Source organism: Alligator sinensis, unplaced genomic scaffold (assembly GCF_000455745.1).
Source record: "Alligator sinensis unplaced genomic scaffold, ASM45574v1 scaffold391_1, whole genome shotgun sequence".
NCBI lineage: Eukaryota > Metazoa > Chordata > Crocodylia > Alligatoridae > Alligator > Alligator sinensis.
Genome location: NW_005841889.1, coordinates 3,145,207 through 3,165,710, shown reverse-complemented (window position 1 = coordinate 3,165,710; position 20,504 = coordinate 3,145,207). Strand labels below are relative to the sequence as shown.

Below are 20,504 nucleotides of genomic sequence, written 5' to 3'. Positions count from 1 at the left end.
CCAGGAGGCATCGGCCCCCGGGTGTGCACGTGGGGTGGGGTGGGATGCGGGCCTCTGTGGGCTGGAGCCAGGGCAGTGCTGGGCTGTTCCCAGTGGGGGTGTTGGGCCAGGCTGGGGAGGTTGGGGGGGCTACGGCAAATTCTGGAGTAGCTGCAGCCCCCTCCAGTAGCCTCCTCCCAGCGCTGCCACTGCCTGCCGCTGCCACCTGCCCCGAGCACAGCCCAACCCAGACCCTGGCAGGAAGAGCCCAGTGCAGCCTCGGCCCCAGCTCACTGTGCCCCATGTGCAGATCTGGGGGCACACTCTCCCCATGCCCTCCTGCACTGCATGCAGTGGCAGGAGCTGCCACCCCCAAGATGAGCTGCTTGCAGCTTCGTCCCACGCTCCACCCCAGGTGGGCAGTGCCTACCCCCCCTGCTCCAGCCTCACTCCTTCCCTCACCATGGGGGCCTACAGGAGCAAGGCTATTGGGATGGGGTCAGGCTGACCCAGCTGGGCAGCCCCTGCCCTAGCCCCACTCCCTCCTCCACCACTAGGGGCCTTCCATCTGCCCTTCTCACAGCGGCAGCCCACCCTTGCCCCACACACAGATCTGAGGACACACGCCCTCCACGCCCTCCTGGGGTGCGCACAGTGGCAGGAGCCGCACTCCCTCCCTTACTGGACGAGTCACTCACAGCTCTGTCCTGCGCCCTGCTGTGCAGCACTTGCCCCAGCCCCACTCCCTTCCTTACCATGGGGGCCTCAATCTGCCCCCCCCCTACTTAAAAAGAAGAAAAAAATGTAAAGGGGTACATGAGCTGAAACTCTTGAGACAGAAGGGGTACACTTGTTAAAAAAGGTTGAAACCCCCCTTATACCATTATAAGAGTGTATGCATATCTTGTGTAAATACATTGAGGCTCTCATTTCTTTTTTGAATGCCTTACAGTGGCATTCAAAGGTGTCCAAAATAATAAAAATAGCAAGTGATCTGGCCTTCCCATAACTTTTGAATTTGGGAGTGATGGACATCAGAAGACTGACCAGATCATGTGATACTTCATATCTATAGAGTACACTTTAAGAAAATATTTTTTATCTATCTGTGTGTTTGGGCTTGTCTTTATGACCAGGAAAGTATAAATTGCATGATTACATTTATATCTTTTGAGAAATATTATGACACCAAATAATTAAAATTGTTGTAGGACTAACTTTTCTAGTTGAAAGAACACCTTTCAAACTAAGTATTTATTTGTAACTTCGGTTACCCACCACTCTTCTGTAATTCTTGTTTTCAGCTCAGGCAAGAGAAACTGTCCATGGAAGCAATAGATGGAAGAAATATTTGAAAAGATGCCAGTTATCACATCAGACTGAATGCCTGCTTCAGACAACTGAGTGCAGAAAACCTGCATGGAAGAAACAAGGCAGTAAAAGTTACTTAATGCTAATTAAAAATCTGACATTTTGTTATAAACCCAGAGATCTCAAGTAGGAATCCATAGTGTTAGAAACATTCTGGCCTGCTGTGGGCTTTCTGAATTGTTTGCAACAGAAAAATAGCTCTACTATTTTTCTATAGTTAAAAACAAGTGAAAACTAAGAGCTGGTATTTTCCAAGGGGTGCTTCGAGTCTAACAAAGTTGAGAACCACTGCCATGGGATGACATGTCCTGTATTTTACAGTATTCTTTTTGAAAGCTACGTAGTGGCTGAAATATAAACAAAGCTCGTTCTCACTCATGTGAAGCAATATAAACCACAGGAAATTCTGTATTGTCAGGGGGCAAATGGAAAGGAATTGTATGCCCTTCTACAGGGGTGACAAAGATAAGCCTGAAGAGCCCTATGCTTGGCTCTGGTGCTGCTCATGGGTTTTGGAGTTGATCCACAGACAGCATGCACACAGGGCATGCTGGATGGTGCCACAGGCATTCACTCTGAGACCATGCCACATGAAGCACATGCTGTAACACATATCCTGGAGTGGCTGCCATGTGCAGCACAGCCCCAGAGCAACTGCTGCATGCAGCATGCCCCATGAGCATCTGTAGCAGCATTGCACTGCCCACGACACTTGCTTTAGCCACTCCAGGACACATGGTGCATCCAACATGCAGGGCCAGTCTGTGGATCCGATTCAACCTATGGACTGGCCTCACACCACTCATCCAGCCTGCAGGGACTGCCTACAGAATCAACCACTAACTTACCAAATGAAATTTAAAGATTTTCCTAAAATTTTCAGAAACAACCAGAGCAAACAGAGCCAAAATTTTCATGGAAATCTTTAGCACTGAAGGAAAGTTTTCAAATACTAATTATAGCTTGTCTAATTGAATTCACAGCAAGGGGACAGTTTTCAGTTTTAAGAAAGCCAACACACCCTATTGAGCACTGAGACTCTCCATCATTTTTAACCCTTCTTTCTTCTATGTTTATACATTGCACAATTGCCTTGGATGTACTAGAGACATTGCTCTAAATCATCCTAACTTCAGACTACTTTATATACAAAAAAAGGTCAAAAACTATTAAATCATGTTTCTGGTTTCTCTTTTATCACCAATATAAACATAAAGGAGGTAATAGGTAAAAGGATGTGACTAAGTGAGGAATACAAAAGTCAAAAGGGCCTGATCCTATGGGCCTGATGCTGGCAAAACTTCCAATGACAATCTGTTGTGGATCACCCTAAACTAAATTTGCTGAGATCCCTTTTCCACTACCACTTCTTTCATCAACCCACCTCTGCTCTCCTACTCCTAACTAAGCCAAACTACTCCTTCCAAAAACAAATTAGCTACTGGCAACCAGTCTCTCTCCCATAGTGGCTTTATGTTTGGCCACTGTAGCAAGGATCAATACATAAGAAACATCAGGGCAGCTGGGTTGCAAATGGGACACCAAATGTCCACCTGGAGCGAGAACTGGAAATCCGGCCAAGATACAGATTCTGAAAGCCAGAGAAAAAGGAAGTTGAATTACAGGCTAGTGGCTGAAGAAGAAGAAACAACTTGTGAACAGACTGTTAAAAATTCCAAGATCACAAAAGCCTTTTAATAAAACTTTCCATGACTCATCCATGCCTTTAAGAGGCAGTTACCAAGATGAACTTTCAGTCTTACCTACCTAAAAAGCTTTCTCAAATTTGACTTTACTAGAATATTCTGATATCACAGAGAAAATCTTAAACCATATACACAATAAATGTAACATCCACATTTGCCTGAGCAAATCTTTTTTGTGAACAGAAAATGAATCATAACTTGATCAAAGCAGTTACCTGGTCCAAGAGATGCAGTCTTCTAACATATGCTTCTTCTGTGTGAAGCAGTTCATTTGCAATGTTGAACAGCTTTTGTGGCTCTGTACACTGAAAAAAATATTAATTACAAATGTAATTGTCCAATTATTCATTGAGCATTCTACTTACCAAGATTCAGTGGCCAAGTTCCCCACTGGTGTAGCTGCTGAAATAAATGATGATACCACATGAGAGAATTTGCCCTGGTATTTCTATTCAAAGGACTGCTTTGCTGCTGGGGCATATTTTATTTTCTAAAGCTAATTAGGACACGCGCCAGCTGGCTGAAATAGCACTTTAGTTCTTTAGGTCTTAGCATAAGTAACAAAATCTCAAGAAGAATAGAAAAGAATAAGAGATCTCTTCTACACTAGCTATTAAGTTTTCAGGATGAATAGCATGCTAATTTGGAGACTAACAGGCTTATCATCACATTACCTACGGTCCATTTTTTTTATATCGAACTATAAAACCCACAGAATCCACAGTTAGAAAAGGTCATTTATGTCATGTAGCCCATTCCCCTGGAAGGACTGCACTGCTCTCCACAGTGCATTTCTAATAGCATGTGTGGAACATATGGATACCGTATGTATTATACATATGTAACAGTATGTATTATTGCACACTTTGATAGAACTCAATGCAGAGGATTTTTTTCCCCTGGTATTCATACTAAATTGTTCATCCCGTTATTTCTCATGTTATCCCATTGACCATTTCTCCTCCTTGACTTGTACATAACCATTTTCAAGTGCATAAATAATCATGGCTCCACTTTGGTCATAGGTTAGACATGCCACTGTAGAATGAAGGTTCAACCATCTTAATACTTAGAGATACCCGAGTCAGTAGGCTACAGACTGAAATTCATCTATTTTCTGAACAAACTTCATAAAATTATCAACTGAATTCTTAATAGCGATTAATGGTTTTTAACATCCAAGACTACCAGTGCAAACTGTTTATGATTGAATGCTCTCTCTCTCTCACAATAAAATTAAATATTATCTCAAGTCTCTCTAATGATCTTTAAATATTGATTAATATACAATTTTGTTGTTATTCTGGTAATGTCAGTGGGTGGACAGGAACAAAATACGCAGACAGGTTAGTCAAGGTCAGCAGACTGTGAAGCACTCCAAAAAAAAACTTAAAATGATTGGGCAGGGGGTGGAAATGAAAGTCACTGTTGTCAGATAGAGGGTACTGTACACACTGGAAAGAGTAATTTCAACTACTCATGAATATCAATGGATTCTAAATTAACTGTAACCATTGAGCAGAAAAATACCTGGGTTTCACTGTAGGTAGCTCAATGCAACCACCTAACCCAGGGATAGGCAACCCCCAACACGGGTGCCAATTAGTGGCACACAGAGACACTTTCCTTGGCAAGCCAGGAGGTGTGCCAAGGAAAATGTTTAAAAAAAATGTTATTTAAGTTACTGTTCTGGGCTCTCCAGAGCAGCAGCAGATAGCAGCATCATGGCAGGAACTTGGGGCAGGGGCAGGAGAACACAGGCAGGGATGCAGGGAGGCTGCCTGCGTTCTGCTGCCCAATGTCTGTGATGGTGCACAGGGGAACCTGCAAAATCAAAGGAGCTGCCACACACCCCACTCCTGCCAATTTTGCAGGTTCCCCCGTGTCAGTTCTCTCCCCCGCTCCACTTGCTGCTCACTCCTGATCAAAGGGGAGGTGAAAACCAGTTTTAAATTTAGTGTGGTTTTTGCCCCCCAGATGGTCAGCAACACCAGTGGGGCTGCCAGCACCCCTTGGCCAATCAGCGGCAAAGACAAACACCAGAACTTTTTCCTTCTGTAGGAAGCACTGATTGTGCTGGTGCCACCCCTGTCCCTAATCATGGGCAACCCATGGAAGGGGGCACAATCCCCCCCAATTTCTGCCAAGGCTCCTGGCAGGGGCCCAATCAGCTTGTGCCATGCTGCTGACCAGGTCTGGAGCTGGGGCTGGGGCCGTAGCAAGCAGCCTGAGTCCAGACACCACGCTGCGCAGCAAGCCTCCCCCAGCACCACCTCTGTGCCCGCCCACCTGCCTGCATTGTTGAGGGGGGGTGGGAAGGGGAAGGGATGGCAGCAGCAATGGCACAAAACAACCAAATCTGGTATTTACTGTAAAAAACCAACATTAATGACTTTTAACTATATTAATATGCAATGCATCCTGCCATGTACCCCCCGCCCTGGTTTTGTTTTCTGGCATGCTGGTTTTGTTTTTCTGGCATGCTGGCACTACCTTACAAGGTAGACACTAGAGGTGTGCGAAGCGGGCCCTATTCGATTCGGATTCGGCCGGAATCAAGGACAGCGATTCGATTTGTTGATTCAGATCACTGTCCCTGATTTGATTTGGTCGAATCTAAACCTGAAGATTCCATGCTGATTCGATTAGCGATTCAGACATAGACACAACTTTAAATGTTTTTTCTACATAGCTCAAGGTATCAGTGAGGCTTGTGAATTCTGCGATGCTGGGGCACATGGAGCGTCCCACAGGAGCATGGGGGGAAATAGGAGAAAACATGAGAGAATTACATTCATATATTGAATGGAATGGGATAGTGCAGGTAAATTAAGTGCTTCTATTTACTGTCATTTATAAGCCAAGCAAGTGAAAAATTCAGGGAACCTGAAAGGAAATAAATTTAGACAGAATGAAAATACTCTTTTAAAAATGGCAATATATAAGAACCCTGTCAAAATCATTGTCAAAATTCAAAAAGGGACATTTATACAGATAAGCGAGAAGCTCCACATTTACTGATAGCAGAAAACACAAGTCAATCACTAAGTGATAGAGGAAAGAAATACATTTTCCCTGCATATTCCATAAAGTGTTTATTTCACCCTATTCTGATGTAGTTTCTTTAAATGTGCATTGCAACCTGCCGTGAACAATAGGATACTGTGGAAAAAAGCTCTGAGATTGCTCCCTATGTATTAAATTCATTGTGTATAAACTGAAATAATCTATCTTATTTTAATTTACTGCACTGTGCCCTACCTGACTCCACATATAATAAATATTGATTTTGTGCCAAATATATAAAATTAATGATGGTAAAGCAAAGCCCTGAACTTGCCAAAGGGAACTACAATGTAGTATTTTACACTGAAACATAGCTTTGATCACTCAAGTTGCAATAAAAGTATGAATCTCTCATTGGGAATACATTTTTTACATCTCTCATTGGGGACACATTGCCAATTTTGCTGAACCTGGGGAAAAAAATCTAACTGAAAGACACAAAATTTAATCTGCTTTAACCTGATCAGCGTACTAACCACTATTGTTTGATTTGTTTGACTTCAGAATTTGAAAAAAAATATTTTCCTCCAAATACATTTGTTCTCAGAAATAAATCTATATAAAACACAGGCACTTTTAACCTTCTGACCTTCACCATCTGTAACTCAGTTTATATTTAAAAAAAACCTGCAAACATCTGTTCAAATATCAAACAATGGCTAAACAGAAATTTAACAGTCTGGGCAAAATGCTTTTAAAATGACATTGTAGTTTCAGCTATAATTTCTGGTGGTGAAGACATGGGGACATTTAAATGGGTGAATTTTCTAAGCAATTCTGAGACATGCTCACATTTCTGGCTGGCACAATGTTTTAAATTTAATATGGGACAAGTGCAAAGCTTAACACAGCTGGGCTGAACTTTACTTTAGAAATACTACTTGCTGAGTAAAGTACTGATCACTTTGGGAAAAGTGACAGAATCTGGCCGTAAAAATGCCATGGAGATTTAGTGCTCTATAACTTAAAAGGGTAAAATTTAAAACACAACATCAAGTACACATGAATTTGGTTTATTATGCAACAATCTGAACTAAACCTTGCTCAATTTAGTCATCAATTCCACTATTTCATCAGCAATCTGACTGAAGTCAACAGGACTCTTCAGTTGAGCATGGCGAGCAAACTTTAACTCAATGTGAATTAGACAGCATCTGTAAGTGAATGCAAGTAAAATGCTTGGGATACTGTCTGACAGTTAGAATACAGATGTGTAGGTCAGAAACCCAGACTCTGTTCCACGTCATGCTACTAATATGCTGCATGACCATGGCCAAGCCATTTAATCTCCTACTGCCTCCTCTGTAAACTATACTTAAACAAATGGCTGATAATATATGTTGGGAACCAACGAAACAAGAGTTATCTGTAAAGTATAAGTTTAGCAGATCTAACAGTTGAAAGTGTCACTTTCAACAATTGTAAATTATATTCCTTTGTAGGCTACATGAATCTTTCTAAGTCTTAGTCCTTGTAAATATACCTTACTCCTATTTTGACAAATATTTTTGCCAACTGACTGGTCAACATTGTAATTATGCTGTACATTCACCGCCCATCATTGCAGTTGTAAGCATACTTCAATTTTATATTTTATTTAATTTTTAAATATTATGCTGCATTTCTTAAAAGGAAGAGAAGAAAAAGGGAAGTAGCAGGTGTCTACTTTGTGACACAGGAAGCTTTCTACATGATTCAAAGCAATGACTGCATGACGCTCATTTTGCAAACAGCCCGATTATTCCTTCCCAACCACCCAGAACATGTGGCCAGCACAGTGCTCTAATTCCGAAAAAGTGAGAAATTCCATTTTGCAAACACAATGTAGCAATTTCTTTCTTTCTTTTGTTCTTTATTACAGAAAAGGGGCCAGTTTTAAACATCTATTGAAATCTGTCTGTGCCTGAACACACAGTATCACAATCATAGACGTAAATGGGGTAACTTCATACCAGAGTCAGCCACACATGTGTAGGATTTACTTAGACCTCAGTTTTGGCCCCAATGTGCAGCCACATGAGAGCCCCCATATTCCACTGAGCAAGCTGTCCACGTTGCTGCCCTCTGAAGACTGGGAATATAGGCTACTATGGGACTGCTACCCTCCTGTGTCAGCAAGCGGGAAGTGGGAAAGGAGGGGGTTAGCGATATGGGAAAGACTCTGTTGCTCCACTGTTATAAATGTGCCAACAGTGCAGCTGAGCCAGGCCTGAAGGGCAAATGCCATCCAAAGAGCAAGTACAGACTACTGGACTTTGACCTAGGAACAAGAGGGAGGCGGAGACTACAGTGATCTTTGTGTCACAGTCTAGCTCCTTCCTCTCTCTTGGGACTGCACAACTCTAGATTGTCTCTTATCCAGGATAGATTACAAAATACTAATCAAGCCCTCAGTTTGCATTTATACCTCTTTTTTTTTTTTTACCCAAAACTCAGAACTGCTTTCAAGCCAATTATTCTCCAGTTTACTTCCATCTCCTCCAGACGCTTGACCAGCTGCATCAACAGGATCAGTTGCTATGGAGATGCAGATCTGTAAGTCATCAGCATAAAGACAACTTTGCACCCTACATCTCCCTATTGTGCTTACCACCTGACTTAAACATACTGAACAGGGCAGAAAGGGTACTTCCTACTTCCTAAAGGTCTCAGATACATATGACACCCTCACCCCTCTGCCCTCACTCCCACCACACAGACAGAAATGCTCATTTGAGCAAGTTGTGCTAACACCAGCACACCATCACTAATCAAGTCTTAAACCCAATTTTAAATTTTGGGTAAATGACTGTTCAACCAATATGCTACACAAGTGACAACTCCTCACATTCCAATTCATTACAAGAAGCATCTGTACTTAATTTTGCCAGAGACTGGTAAAACACATTTTTATGAAAAGCTGGCCTTAAACAGAAAATACTTTAGCAAATACTTGTTATGGAAAAACCTTTCCACTCAAAAACGCTGAAACAATATTGAAGGATTATTGATTCCATAGACTATTTATAATTCTCTGGAGTCTGGATGCCTCACATTTCCAAGGTTGCAATAAGTAGATACTGATGAGACAGTGAGTCTGTTGTTTCTTAACCAGCAGTAAGACAGAAACATTGGCAAAGCAGATGTGGAATTCCGGGAAAATTAGATGGATTTATCTATAGCGTTTAAATATCACGGAACTAGGAAATGAAGAGGCAACATGCCATGAAGTGCAACAAGCCTGCTGAAGGAACAAGTTGCGAAACCTGCTTTGGCTGGTTAAAATGGTCCAGTTTCACAATAGTTGCAGGTGTTGGATCAGGAAGCAAAGGTAATGATTTCACTGCTCTTTCAAGGCAAAGTAAATACTTTCCAATGCACATACAAAGACAATTTTACCAATGATATGACTCAAAGTAATTCAGGTCAAGTTTCCTAATGGACAAGTTACAATGGTCCCACAAAGGCCATAACAAAATTCCCACTGATTTAGAAGAGGACTAATTATGATCACAAAGAAGCTAATCCAAACATGCAGTATTTGTCACACCTAAGATATTTTACACTCATCACCAGGGATCCAATCTGCAAGGAGCTTTGGAGCTGGGGGGAGTAGAGGGAGTGTGATTGGAGACAGGGAGCAGTGGTGGGGTGGGGGTTGGAGAGCCAGGGCTTGGGGACTGGGTAGGTAGATGACAGGGCGGGAGCTTGTCGGCCCTGGGGGGAAGGAGTCCGGGTGCCAGTGATACAGTGGGGCAGGAATGTCCGAGGCAGCCCAGCTCAGCGTTGTTGCCAGCGGGGCCCAGCAGAAGGTACCACCTGCCCCTCCAGTGGGCGAAGAGGGCAAGGGAAGGGCCCTTTGGGAGCAGCGTGGAGTTGTGTGGCACAGGTAGCAGCTGGGACACCGTACGCTGCCCTGTGCTGCCAGCTGGGGCTTAGACTACACCATGGTGGGGAGGGCCAGCACAGCAGCGTGAGGCCAAGTGCAGCTCTGTGTGACCCAGGCCATGCCGCAGGCAGCTGGAGGAGTGCAAGGGGCTCCAAACAGTCTTCATCCCACTGAGTTGGTCTCACTTGTGTGAGCAGTGACAGAGCAAGTCTGGCCCCAGTCTGAGCTGCAGGGAGGAGGGGATGCCAATGGCACCACCCTGCCCCAGGCTGGGTCTCCCAGTCTCCTGGCTGCACACGGCCACCCCTGCCCCTAAGATCACGGGCACCAGCCTCCGGCAGCCCAGCCATGCAACTCCCCACTGCCCCTGAAGAACACCCCCCAGCCCCTTCCCCTGCTGAAGTCCTGTCAGTCCACACAGGGCCAGGTGAGGTAGGGTATGGGGGGCAGCTAAGGGATCCCTCTGGCAAGGCTGTGGGAGGGAGGTGGGGGCAAGGGGCTACAGGTCAGGAATGAGGGGCACTAGCAGGGCTGGGGATGGTGGGGGTGATGGGTTGGGAGTGAGGGGCACTGACAGGGCCAGGGGGCTGCGGGTTAGGAATGGGGGGCACTGGCACAGCTGGGGGGGGGAGGGGGGGCTGTGGTTTGGGAGTGAGGGGCAATGGCATGGACGGGGCAGTGCCCCAATGTATCAGGGCTGCTCAGCATCCTGGTGAGTGAAGGGGGCAGGGGGAGTTCTGATTTTCCAAGATTAAAAAACCCAAAATCTAATGCCAAAATACACAGGTATTTAGAATTTATTTTATTATGATTGAGGCATTGGTAGGCTTTCAAATTGTTTTAAAATTGTAAATATATCAATAAAACATGGTGTTTAATGAATACCTATATATATATACATATACCTCTCTCTCCCTCCCTCTCTCTCTCTATATATATATATAAAATGGTGTTTTGTTTTAAATCATGGGAAAATGTGGATTTGGGGGTCAGAGCATTTGGGATTTTAAACATAGGAAACCAGGATCCTTGCTCATCCAAGACTTCACGGATTCAACAAATATGTAGGGCTCTTCTCAAAAAATGTCAGCAAACTGTCAGCAAAATACTCGATCAAATGCATGACTAAACCCAATTTGTTCAGCCCATAATCTGGGATTATATGGGAACTAGCCAGGGCACAGTTATGCTGTTACGGATTGTACTCTTCTCCCTACGAAATACTAGTGTGTATGGGTGGTAATGGGGGAAAAAAGAAAAAGAATAGAAACATTTTTCTTTGAGATCAATGTTACTCTTTTGTCTTTGCCTTTGTTTTAGTGTTATGTACCATTTGGGGGGAGAAGGAAATAATCTAGGTATTTCATCATTATATATCCACAGCACAACCTGCCTAGAGCACATCTATGGCTTCTGTAAATTAGCACCTGAATACCTATCTGTCATTAATGAATTGATCCTCGTAAGACCCCATGATGTAGGGAAGATCCTATCCCTTGATTTTACAGATGCAAAACTGAGGCACAGAGACACAGTGGCAAGTCTAAAGTTACCCAGGGAATCTGTGGCAAAGTAGGAAACTGAATGCAGGTTTTTCCAAGTGCTAGGTTTTCACCCTAATCATTGAACCATTCTCCCTTTTTAATCCTACTTTAAACTGCTCCATCAGGCATTTGTGAGCAGGTCAGGATCATACTCCAGTTTCTTTACAGATGGATGCCAACCAATTCCCAGCTGCACTGAAGACTGAATTATGAAGTAAAAAACTGTCAAGACAGTTGCACTCCTTTGGGACAATGTGCATCACAAAGCTCAGGATAAAAAACCATGAGGGAACAATAAAGGGATCCTACAATGAAACACGCTCCCAGAATAGGTGAGGCAATTCTAGAGCCAAGCTGACTGTCTTCAGAGTCTGCAAAACCTTGCCACCACAGTAAAAACACTGCTCACAACACAGACTCCCCCTTTCTAACCAAAGCCTGCCCCCAAAAAGAAAAAAAAAAGATCAACAGAAAGCCAACCAACTAAAACCACATGCACATACCCACCCACATCAACAGCCCAAGCAGAGCTTTCACTTTGAAAGAGACTCCGTTATGTCCACCATGTTGGTATTTTATCTGGAAGGCATTCAGATGGCAATAAGCAGCAGGATGGATGGATAGAAAGATAATTTCAGAGCTTATGAATAAACATGTTTCCACTTATTTTAAATATTTAAATAACAAGACACGAAAAAGTATTAGTCACTTTCAAAAGCATTACTAAATTCCTGCCAGGCTCTAGCTCCAGAAAACCCCCTAAAATTAATAGACTATAGAATGTGACAGCCATTTAAATCCCACTTCCATGTCATTCCCCCTCTTGTAAGTATCAAGACTAACATTTCATTTCTGAGCTGCTGACATTTTCTGAAATGCTATCAAAACTAATATGGTCTCCATGTTCATTTTCAGTTTGACAAAAGACAGAAAAGATTCTCAATTACTCACTTTTGTGTTTTTAAAATATATTCCAATAAGTGCATACTGACAGGGAGATCTGTTAGACTGTGGCACAGACTCCCAAGGGACATTTAAAACTAGACTAAATAAAATGATAAAAGCTACATGTTAGGGAATTTCACCAGCCACTGTTTCGTAGATGTAAAAGTTGTGGGAGGGGACAGCTGGGGTTGAAAACTGCAAAGCAAAAAGAGTCCGCATTTTTTTTAATTATTCATGAGCTCCACTTAACCTGATGTACTGGGAATTATCAAGTCATCATTAAATCAATTTGAAACTGTAATTACTACGTCTCTGCTCATGACTATAAACAAAAGCTTTCTGGAGACATGTATGTTACTACCATGTATGTTACTACTAACATGTATGTTACCCCAAGGCATGGTTCCAAAAGCTTGTGTTGAGGACAAGTGGTAGAAAAAGGGACAAATAGGTCCACAACTACCAAAATCCTTTTTACAAATGAAACCTGCAGAAGAGAGGGGATGGCCTTACCCCCTTCTCAATAGCTGATGCTGACGCGGGGCTCCTTGGCTTCCTTACAGTCAAGCAATAGCAGCTTTATTCCACTTCCTCTTTAATGGAAACCTTTTTCCACTGTTTTTGGTGAGGGTGAAATGAATCTCCGACACTGCACACTTTAGAGTTGTCAACCACAGCAATCAGGACAGGTCAGTCTCCAAAATCTTACTAGCTGTTCCCAGTGAAAGATCAGGTGAAGCAAGAACATACTCTGAGCTTTTCCAGATTCATTCCCCACTGCCTATAGTCAAAGTAAGTTGAATCAACGAATCAGGGAGGACAACATGGCCAGGTAATATGAAAACCACCCTTGTATGGCAGCTTTCCAGTATAATTACACCAGTAAAAGAGGGAGCAAACTATGCCGGTGCAAAAGAGGCAACGTACCTCATGAAGCTTCCAGCATCTGCAGAGACAAGTTAACTATGAACAGAGCCTGATGAATGCAAAAGAAAGAAAATAAGCAGGATTTTTAAAAGGAGTGCAAGGCTGAAATTAATTTCCAGATACAATGGAGAAGATACAGAGCAGGCCAGACAATGCAGTATATGCTTCAAGAACAAAGTAATTTAGATTAGAAGCTGTAATAGATAATTAACAAAAGAAGTGTCTTCAAGAGTCTTCTGATGATTGGCTATAGGGATAATTCCTTCCTCTAGAGTTTTCATTAAGCCTCTTTATTTACATATTCTATGCACAGCACTTAAGATGCCAATCGATCAATTAGTTTTTACATAAAAAACCTGGTTCATGTTGTTTAATGGGAATAGTGTAAATTCTGACTTTATATTTAATTAGGGACAGGATATACAGAGGAAACAATTATTACTATAAATGCTGCCACTGGCTCCCAAATATCTTACAAGATACTGGCAGTTAGCACTAAAATGCATTTTCACAAGGAGTCAAATTCTTATAACTGGAACAACATAAGGGGGCAGTTTTGGTTAATCCTGTATTCCTGACAAAATAATTCTTCCAATGATTTCTTTTTTACCAGAGTAGAAACTGTAAAATCGAGTCTATTATCATTGTTGTGGCATTTTACATCCCTTAAATAAACTCTTTACATTGGAAAAAAATATATATATTAAATATATATAGATAATTGCAAGGCAAATGGAAAATGCCTGATTGAAAGCCCTTTTATAATAGAGCAAGCATCAGATGGACCAAGAACAGCCAAGTTGTGACATGTAAACCACTGAACAGTCATCAGATGGGAACAACTGGTTTGAGCCAACAAACTGCCTGCGAAAAGCTCCCTACAATAACTGAATCCTTCACCAATCTAATAATATCACAATTTTTATTCAAAGTTTAGGAATGAGGGGATATACAAGACAGAACTATGACAAAAATACAAGTCAGGGTAAGTATATATATAGACAAATTTTCATGAGCTGAGGCTCACTTTATCAGATGCTGTCTGATTATAAAAAAAATACATACAGAGACACAGTTAGCCATGTTAGTCTAAAATCATGATGGCAGAATGTAAGGCAGCTTTGCATGCAATAGACTAACTAAATCAGGGATGTATAACATAAGCTTTCATGAGCCCAAGCTCACTGCATCAGATGCTGTGAAAGAACAGACAAAGCAGTGTATCATTTCCAAAATTAACTCCTTCATAAACAATTAACCTATATCAGGGGTATGACACATGGGCCAGTTCTGGCATGCAGAGGCACTGGATCTGATCTGCTGAGCCAGATGGTTTTGGTGGAGTTCTGGCAGTGGGGCATTTTGCCCATGCAGTCACTGGCTGTTCAGAAGCTTCACCTTTGATGGCAGTGGCCAGGTCCTAGTGTCAGCCCACCTTGGACCCAAGCTGAGTCATCCCAGCACACCCCTTGAAAAGGTTGCTAACTCCTAATTTATGTGATAGCCAGGAATCTCTACTTTACAGAGAATGGGCATAGAGACATTATGTCTAGATTCTTATATTACTAACATCAGCACAGTATCTACCGAACTACTCCTGGTATCACCGTTACTTAGGGTCCTACTACACGTTCACATAAAAGCGAGACAGAAATAGCTATAGAATTCTTACACGTTTGCATGCACTAACTTTATCTGGTTGGCTCTTTTTATAGCTGGATAGTCATTTTGATCATGCAATAATTGCTTTGCACATGTGCCTGGTCAATTAACCAGCTAACAGTGTGAAAATCACTTTGAACTTCTGGCCGGTCTTATTTTGCATGTGTTTAATTTATAGGGGCCATAGATTAAACTCTTTTGGACAGAGACCACTTTTTTATTGCATTGCATTTATACAGTACCTAACACACCATAATCCTGCTTCATGACTGAAGCTTCTAGGTGTTATACAAACAAAAATTATCGTCGCCAACCAGCAAGCCCTGCTAATAGGAATACAGTCCAGGAGGCACTCAGTTAGAATGTCTGCAGCCTAAAGGAAATTTTTCTCGTGCACAGCATTGTCAGTAATTCTTCTTTACTGAGTAATGTTGCCCACATCTTTATAATTTATTCGGGTTCAGAAAAATGGGCTTACCATGTAAATTAATGTTTTTAGCCATAGGTCAACTCTAAAATCAAACAGCTTGATGTAGAAACTTTAAGTGCAGTGTACTTGTATGCTAGAATGGGATCTAGTGCACAAGGCTATCTATAAGGCAGGGAAAGGATTTTTATTTTTTTTTAACTTGGCCAGTAGGGCTGTGTGAAGCTTCGGTCCTTGATTCGATTTGGCAGAGATTTGGCTCGATTCGGTGGCCAAATCTCCAAATCAAATCAGAGGACCTGTTAATCTCTCCAAATTGAATTGGAACCCCCCAAATCGATTCAGAGAGATTTGAAAAGATTCAGCGGTTCATACATAGACACAGCTTTAAATGTTTTTTCTACATACCTCAAGGTACCAGGCGGCTCATAAATGCTGCAATGCTGAGGCGCATGGAGCGTCCCGCAGCAGAGTTGCGGGGGTCCCCAGTGCACTTGGCAGCAGACCTGGAAGAGGACCAGAAGCACTTCCGGTCCACTTCTGGGTTCTCCAAGGAGTGCATGGGGGGTGACCCCGCACCCCGCTAGCTCAATGCCTGGTGCCTCCTGGGTCTGAGGGCAGGAGCCAGGATCCCCCCCGCAGCCCATCTCTGAGCCAGAGGGGGCCCCCTAGCATGCTCGCCGGTGGACCTGGAAGTGGACCAGAAATACTTCTGGTCCACTTCCTGGTTTGCACCCCGAATACATGGAGGCTCCCCCGGACTCCTGTGGGATGCTCCATCTGCCCCAGCATTGCAGCATTCACAAGCCACGCTGGTACCTCAAGGTATGTAGAAAAAAATTTTAAAGCTGTGTCTACAGCCAAATTGCTGATTCTCCAAATCAGCATCGAATCTTCAGATTCGGATTCAGCCGAATCGAATCAAGGACAGTGATCCAAATCAACAAATCGAATCACTGTCCCCAATTCAGGCCAAATCTGAACTGAATAGGGCCTGCTTCACACACCCCTATTAGCTAGTAGCAGGCTAGGAATCTTGCAACACCCACCCATGTGTCAGGGACTTGTTGGAAGCTTTAAATGATCCAGCTCCAGCCTTGGCAGGATTCTTCATGTTCTATACTTTACATCATGCTATTCCTATTTTTGCCCCTCTAGCTCTCTGGAAATTGTAGATTGTACAGCTTCCTGGTCAGAAAGATGAGCCTAATACAGATTTTATACAGTTAGATCATAAAGCTTACACTTCCAGAAAATATGAATATGGACTTTATAAAAAGTCTTTCATGCCAAATTCTCTTGAGGATCTACAATGGGGTTGAGAAGGCCTACAAGAAAGCAAGCTGAAAAACTGAGTAGATATCAGGGTGGTATCGGCGGAAGCAGAAGAGTTACAAGATATGTGCACCAGAACTCTTAAGAATTTCATCAATCCCCTTTCTCTCAATCTTTCCCCAGCTGTTTCCAGTGAATCCTACTGCTCTCAGAGTCCATATATTTCAATGGGCTTCCTCTCTACCTTCTACTCCATATGCTTGCAGACCACATAGGATTCAAAGGTTTTCCTTGGCCATGATGAATCCTACAACCCTCCTGCTTCCCTCGATTCACTTTTCCAATTCTCTGGACCTTGATTCCTAATCCATTCCATTTTTATCCTCCTGTAATTTGTTAAGTCCACTTCACCTATTATAGACCATTATCAGGAGCCAAATTCTGAGGTACCTGATACAGATTAAAGTGCACACTGGCCAAAATAAATATAAAAATCTGTCAGTGTTCAGGGTTCAGATCCTCGACAGCTGCTGTGAATTACAGAAGGTTCACAGGAAGGGAGATCCAAATATTATTTAGGTATTTGATTTATATGCCACCCTCCCCAACAAAGGCTCAGCGCAGCTTACAAAAAGAAAACAGAATTAATTTTAAAATGGTAAGTGATATGAGGTCCAAAGGATCTTAAAATGGAACTAGAACATCAAGAGAAAACAGACACCCCATAAACAACATCTCAACTTGGTTTTGTTTGATGAATGCTTGCCCAAATAGGAAGGTCTTACAGCACTTTCAAAAGGTGTCCAGGCTTGGGCTCTGGCAGGCTTCAAGAGGAATGGAGGTCTAAAGCTGAAGAGCAACTGCAGAGAATGACCTCCCACATGTTTTTGCCAAGAGAACCTGGTGAAATGGTACTTGCAGGAGGCTGCTTTTGGCTGACCTTAGGGATTGCAATGGGTCATAAGGGAGAAGATGACCCCTTACCCAGACCATTTAGGGCCTTATAGCCCTAAATCAGCACCTTGAATTGTGTCCAGAAAGTGATTGGGAGGCAGTGCAGACTCTGGAGTACTGAAGTTATGCATTTCTAGTCACCCGCCCCTGTCAAAAGATGGGCTGCCATGTTGCGCATCAGCTGAAGCTTCCAGACATTCAAGGGCAGCCCCATGTAGAGCACATGGCAGTAACTGAAAGGAATGGAATTAATTTTCCATTCATCTGACTTCCTATTTGTGTCAAAGCAGCAAATCTACTACACTTTGCATCTACTGCATTATGGATCTCACAGGGCCAAGGGAAACTGTGGCTGGGAGCTTTGGCAGAACCACAGACCCCATACAGTGTGAGGACACCAGCATGGTGTGTCAATGGCCATGTGGCAGGAGTTTCTTTGGCCCCCAGCCACTCAGAATTTGGACAGCCCTGCTCAAAATGTTTATAACTTATTTATTCAATTAGTGATTGAAAACTGTGGTGTCTATCTTAAATTAGGAAACTGATTCTGAACAGTTCGGTTAAAGGGCACATTATTTTTTTCCCCTTGATTTAGCCTTCCCAAAACAAGGCACATGTTTTATTTAGGGGCATGTGATGTGCAAATAAATAAAATAAAATTTTTCCCTCTCAATTTTCATTCTGAAGATGCTACATATACCATTAAATGGATGCAACTGGCCAGCTGCCTTACAACGGTCAGTGAAATGATTTTGTACATAGTTAAATTAGATTATCAGTTGACTAAGCCTCTAAATGTACTTTGGACCCACAGACATTAAGGAAACTAGCTACACAAATATAAATTATTATAATTATGCTGGAAATTATTATTTGACTTTAAAATGAATTGTGTATTCACTCATCACATTAGTTTGGAATATAAACAAATTTTACTTTGAGAAGTAGCATCTGCTAGAATAAACTTTCAAGTTTTGCCTTAATGTCGGCTAGTACTTTAAAGTTAATGTCTTTGGTAACATCAAAATCAATGTTTCTGTCCTTCCCTCTGTTTCAACTTGTGGTAGTAACTGATAGTTATGCACGAAAAATGCTGTGCCTGCTGCATTTGGATTTACCAATCTGCAATAACTAAGTTCAGAGTTCATTGCCATGAGATTCAGATGGGTTCCTACATTTGCCTACAGATCCAGGAGTCTGATTTGCCTCTCAGTTCCACTGGGTTGAAATCAGGGCGCAGTTCTTGATTTACACCAGGAAAATTAGAGGAGAATCTGGGTTTCTATATCTGTTTGGTTACATAGTAGCTTTATACCAAAGTCCACACAACTGGCCAAATCCTGTACACACTGATATAAATTGGTCAAGGAATTAAGTCTGAACATTATAATAATAGCAAGGTAATGTAATTTGAAATGAATTGGCTTTCAACAGGTTTTCCAAAAGAGTTATATCTGTACCAACTTTGTATCCAATGGGGACCACCTACAGGACTTAAATAACTGAACCGTTAATTAAGTCCATGAAAATTGTGACTTGACAGTAGGCTGAATTGTATTCCAGGTGGTGGAAATAGAACACGCATATGTTACAGCATGTATGTTTGCTGGAAAAGATTTATTTTGAACCCTTCTGTTTGTTTCAACGTTGTTAGTGTTCTGCCCCTTGAAACTCCTATTATCCCACTGCAAGCCAATGAGGTTAGCTATATCCTGTGACAGAAGAGTAAGGGATTTGGTATGCAAATTGCATTCATTGTGCAAACTGATCTGAATGCCAAGCTATATAAGTTACGCTATTTTACAGCTTTTATCTAACATACAACTTACGTCATTGATCATATCACCAATGAACTTCCTGTAAATGAGTTGGTACTTACATCCTTCCCAGCACTGGCACAGATACCAAGCTGGTGTAAAACAGCATGTTGTCAGAGGCCTCAGGGTGGGGCCTGTAATTCACAGAAGACCTTATTGCCAGCTTTTATCATGTGTTATAACATAATGTAGTGTCCCTTCCTTACAAACACTTGCAAATACTGTAATCTTTTCCCTGTGATAAGCTTCACTGACTTCAAAAATTTTGAACCACTAACCTTTTGCAAAAGATTTTGCTGGAGGCACTACTCTACTACTACTATCACCTCCACTTCCCTCATAAGGTAGTTTAATAAATAGGTAATGAAGGTATTTGCACCTATAATTACTATGTATTCCAGGAAATTCTTTTCTAGCTACAGTTACTTGGACCGTTACATAGTATAATTTACAGAGAAGCAACCTTCCAAAGAAACTTTTTTAGTCAAAATAATAAGTCACATAGAAAGAGGTATAAGCTTCCTTTGTCAAAAAAACAAGGGTTCATATGATGAGCAAATACTTCCATTTGGCTAGGATTTCAGGCACAAATTTAAGGCATGGATCCTGAAAGAAGCTCTACCTGTTGGATCCTTGCATTCACACAACCCCATGGATATCAACTGGGGTTCCAATAGCTTACAACTGAATGTGGGAAAATTCAGACCAGAAATGAGATGCAAATTTTTAGCTCCTGACTGTAATTAGTCACAGGAACAACCTGCCAACAGATGCAGTGGATTTGTCATCACTTGAAGCCTGTTAAATCATGAGAGGAAACATTTCTAAAAGAGAGGATCCAGGTCAGGCACACTCTTGTGACCTGGTGAAGCAGGAGGATAGCTGAAAGGATGATTATGGTCCTTCTGGGTTTAAAAATCTATGAAGGTAGATGCAAGGAACCCTGGCACAGAGACAGTTTCA

At 42.2% G+C, this 20,504-nt stretch overlaps 1 protein-coding gene across 4 annotated transcripts in view; it reads right to left on the bottom strand.

Annotated features, from left to right (window-relative positions):
* FGD3 (FYVE, RhoGEF and PH domain containing 3) overlaps positions 1-20,504 on the bottom strand; it is a 192,338-nt gene that overhangs the window by 62,756 nt on the left and 109,078 nt on the right. For all 4 annotated transcript variants that reach the window (XR_003092674.1, XM_025197126.1, XM_006017994.3 and 1 more), the window contains 2 exons: positions 3,272-3,361; positions 1,258-1,394 (listed from right to left, as the gene is read on the bottom strand). Coding sequence is in view for 3 of the 4 variants with exons in the window: in XM_025197126.1 (XP_025052911.1) it covers positions 1,258-1,394; positions 3,272-3,361 (227 nt within the window). In the remaining variant the exon portion in view is untranslated. The remainder of the gene's footprint in view (positions 1-1,257; positions 1,395-3,271; positions 3,362-20,504) is intronic.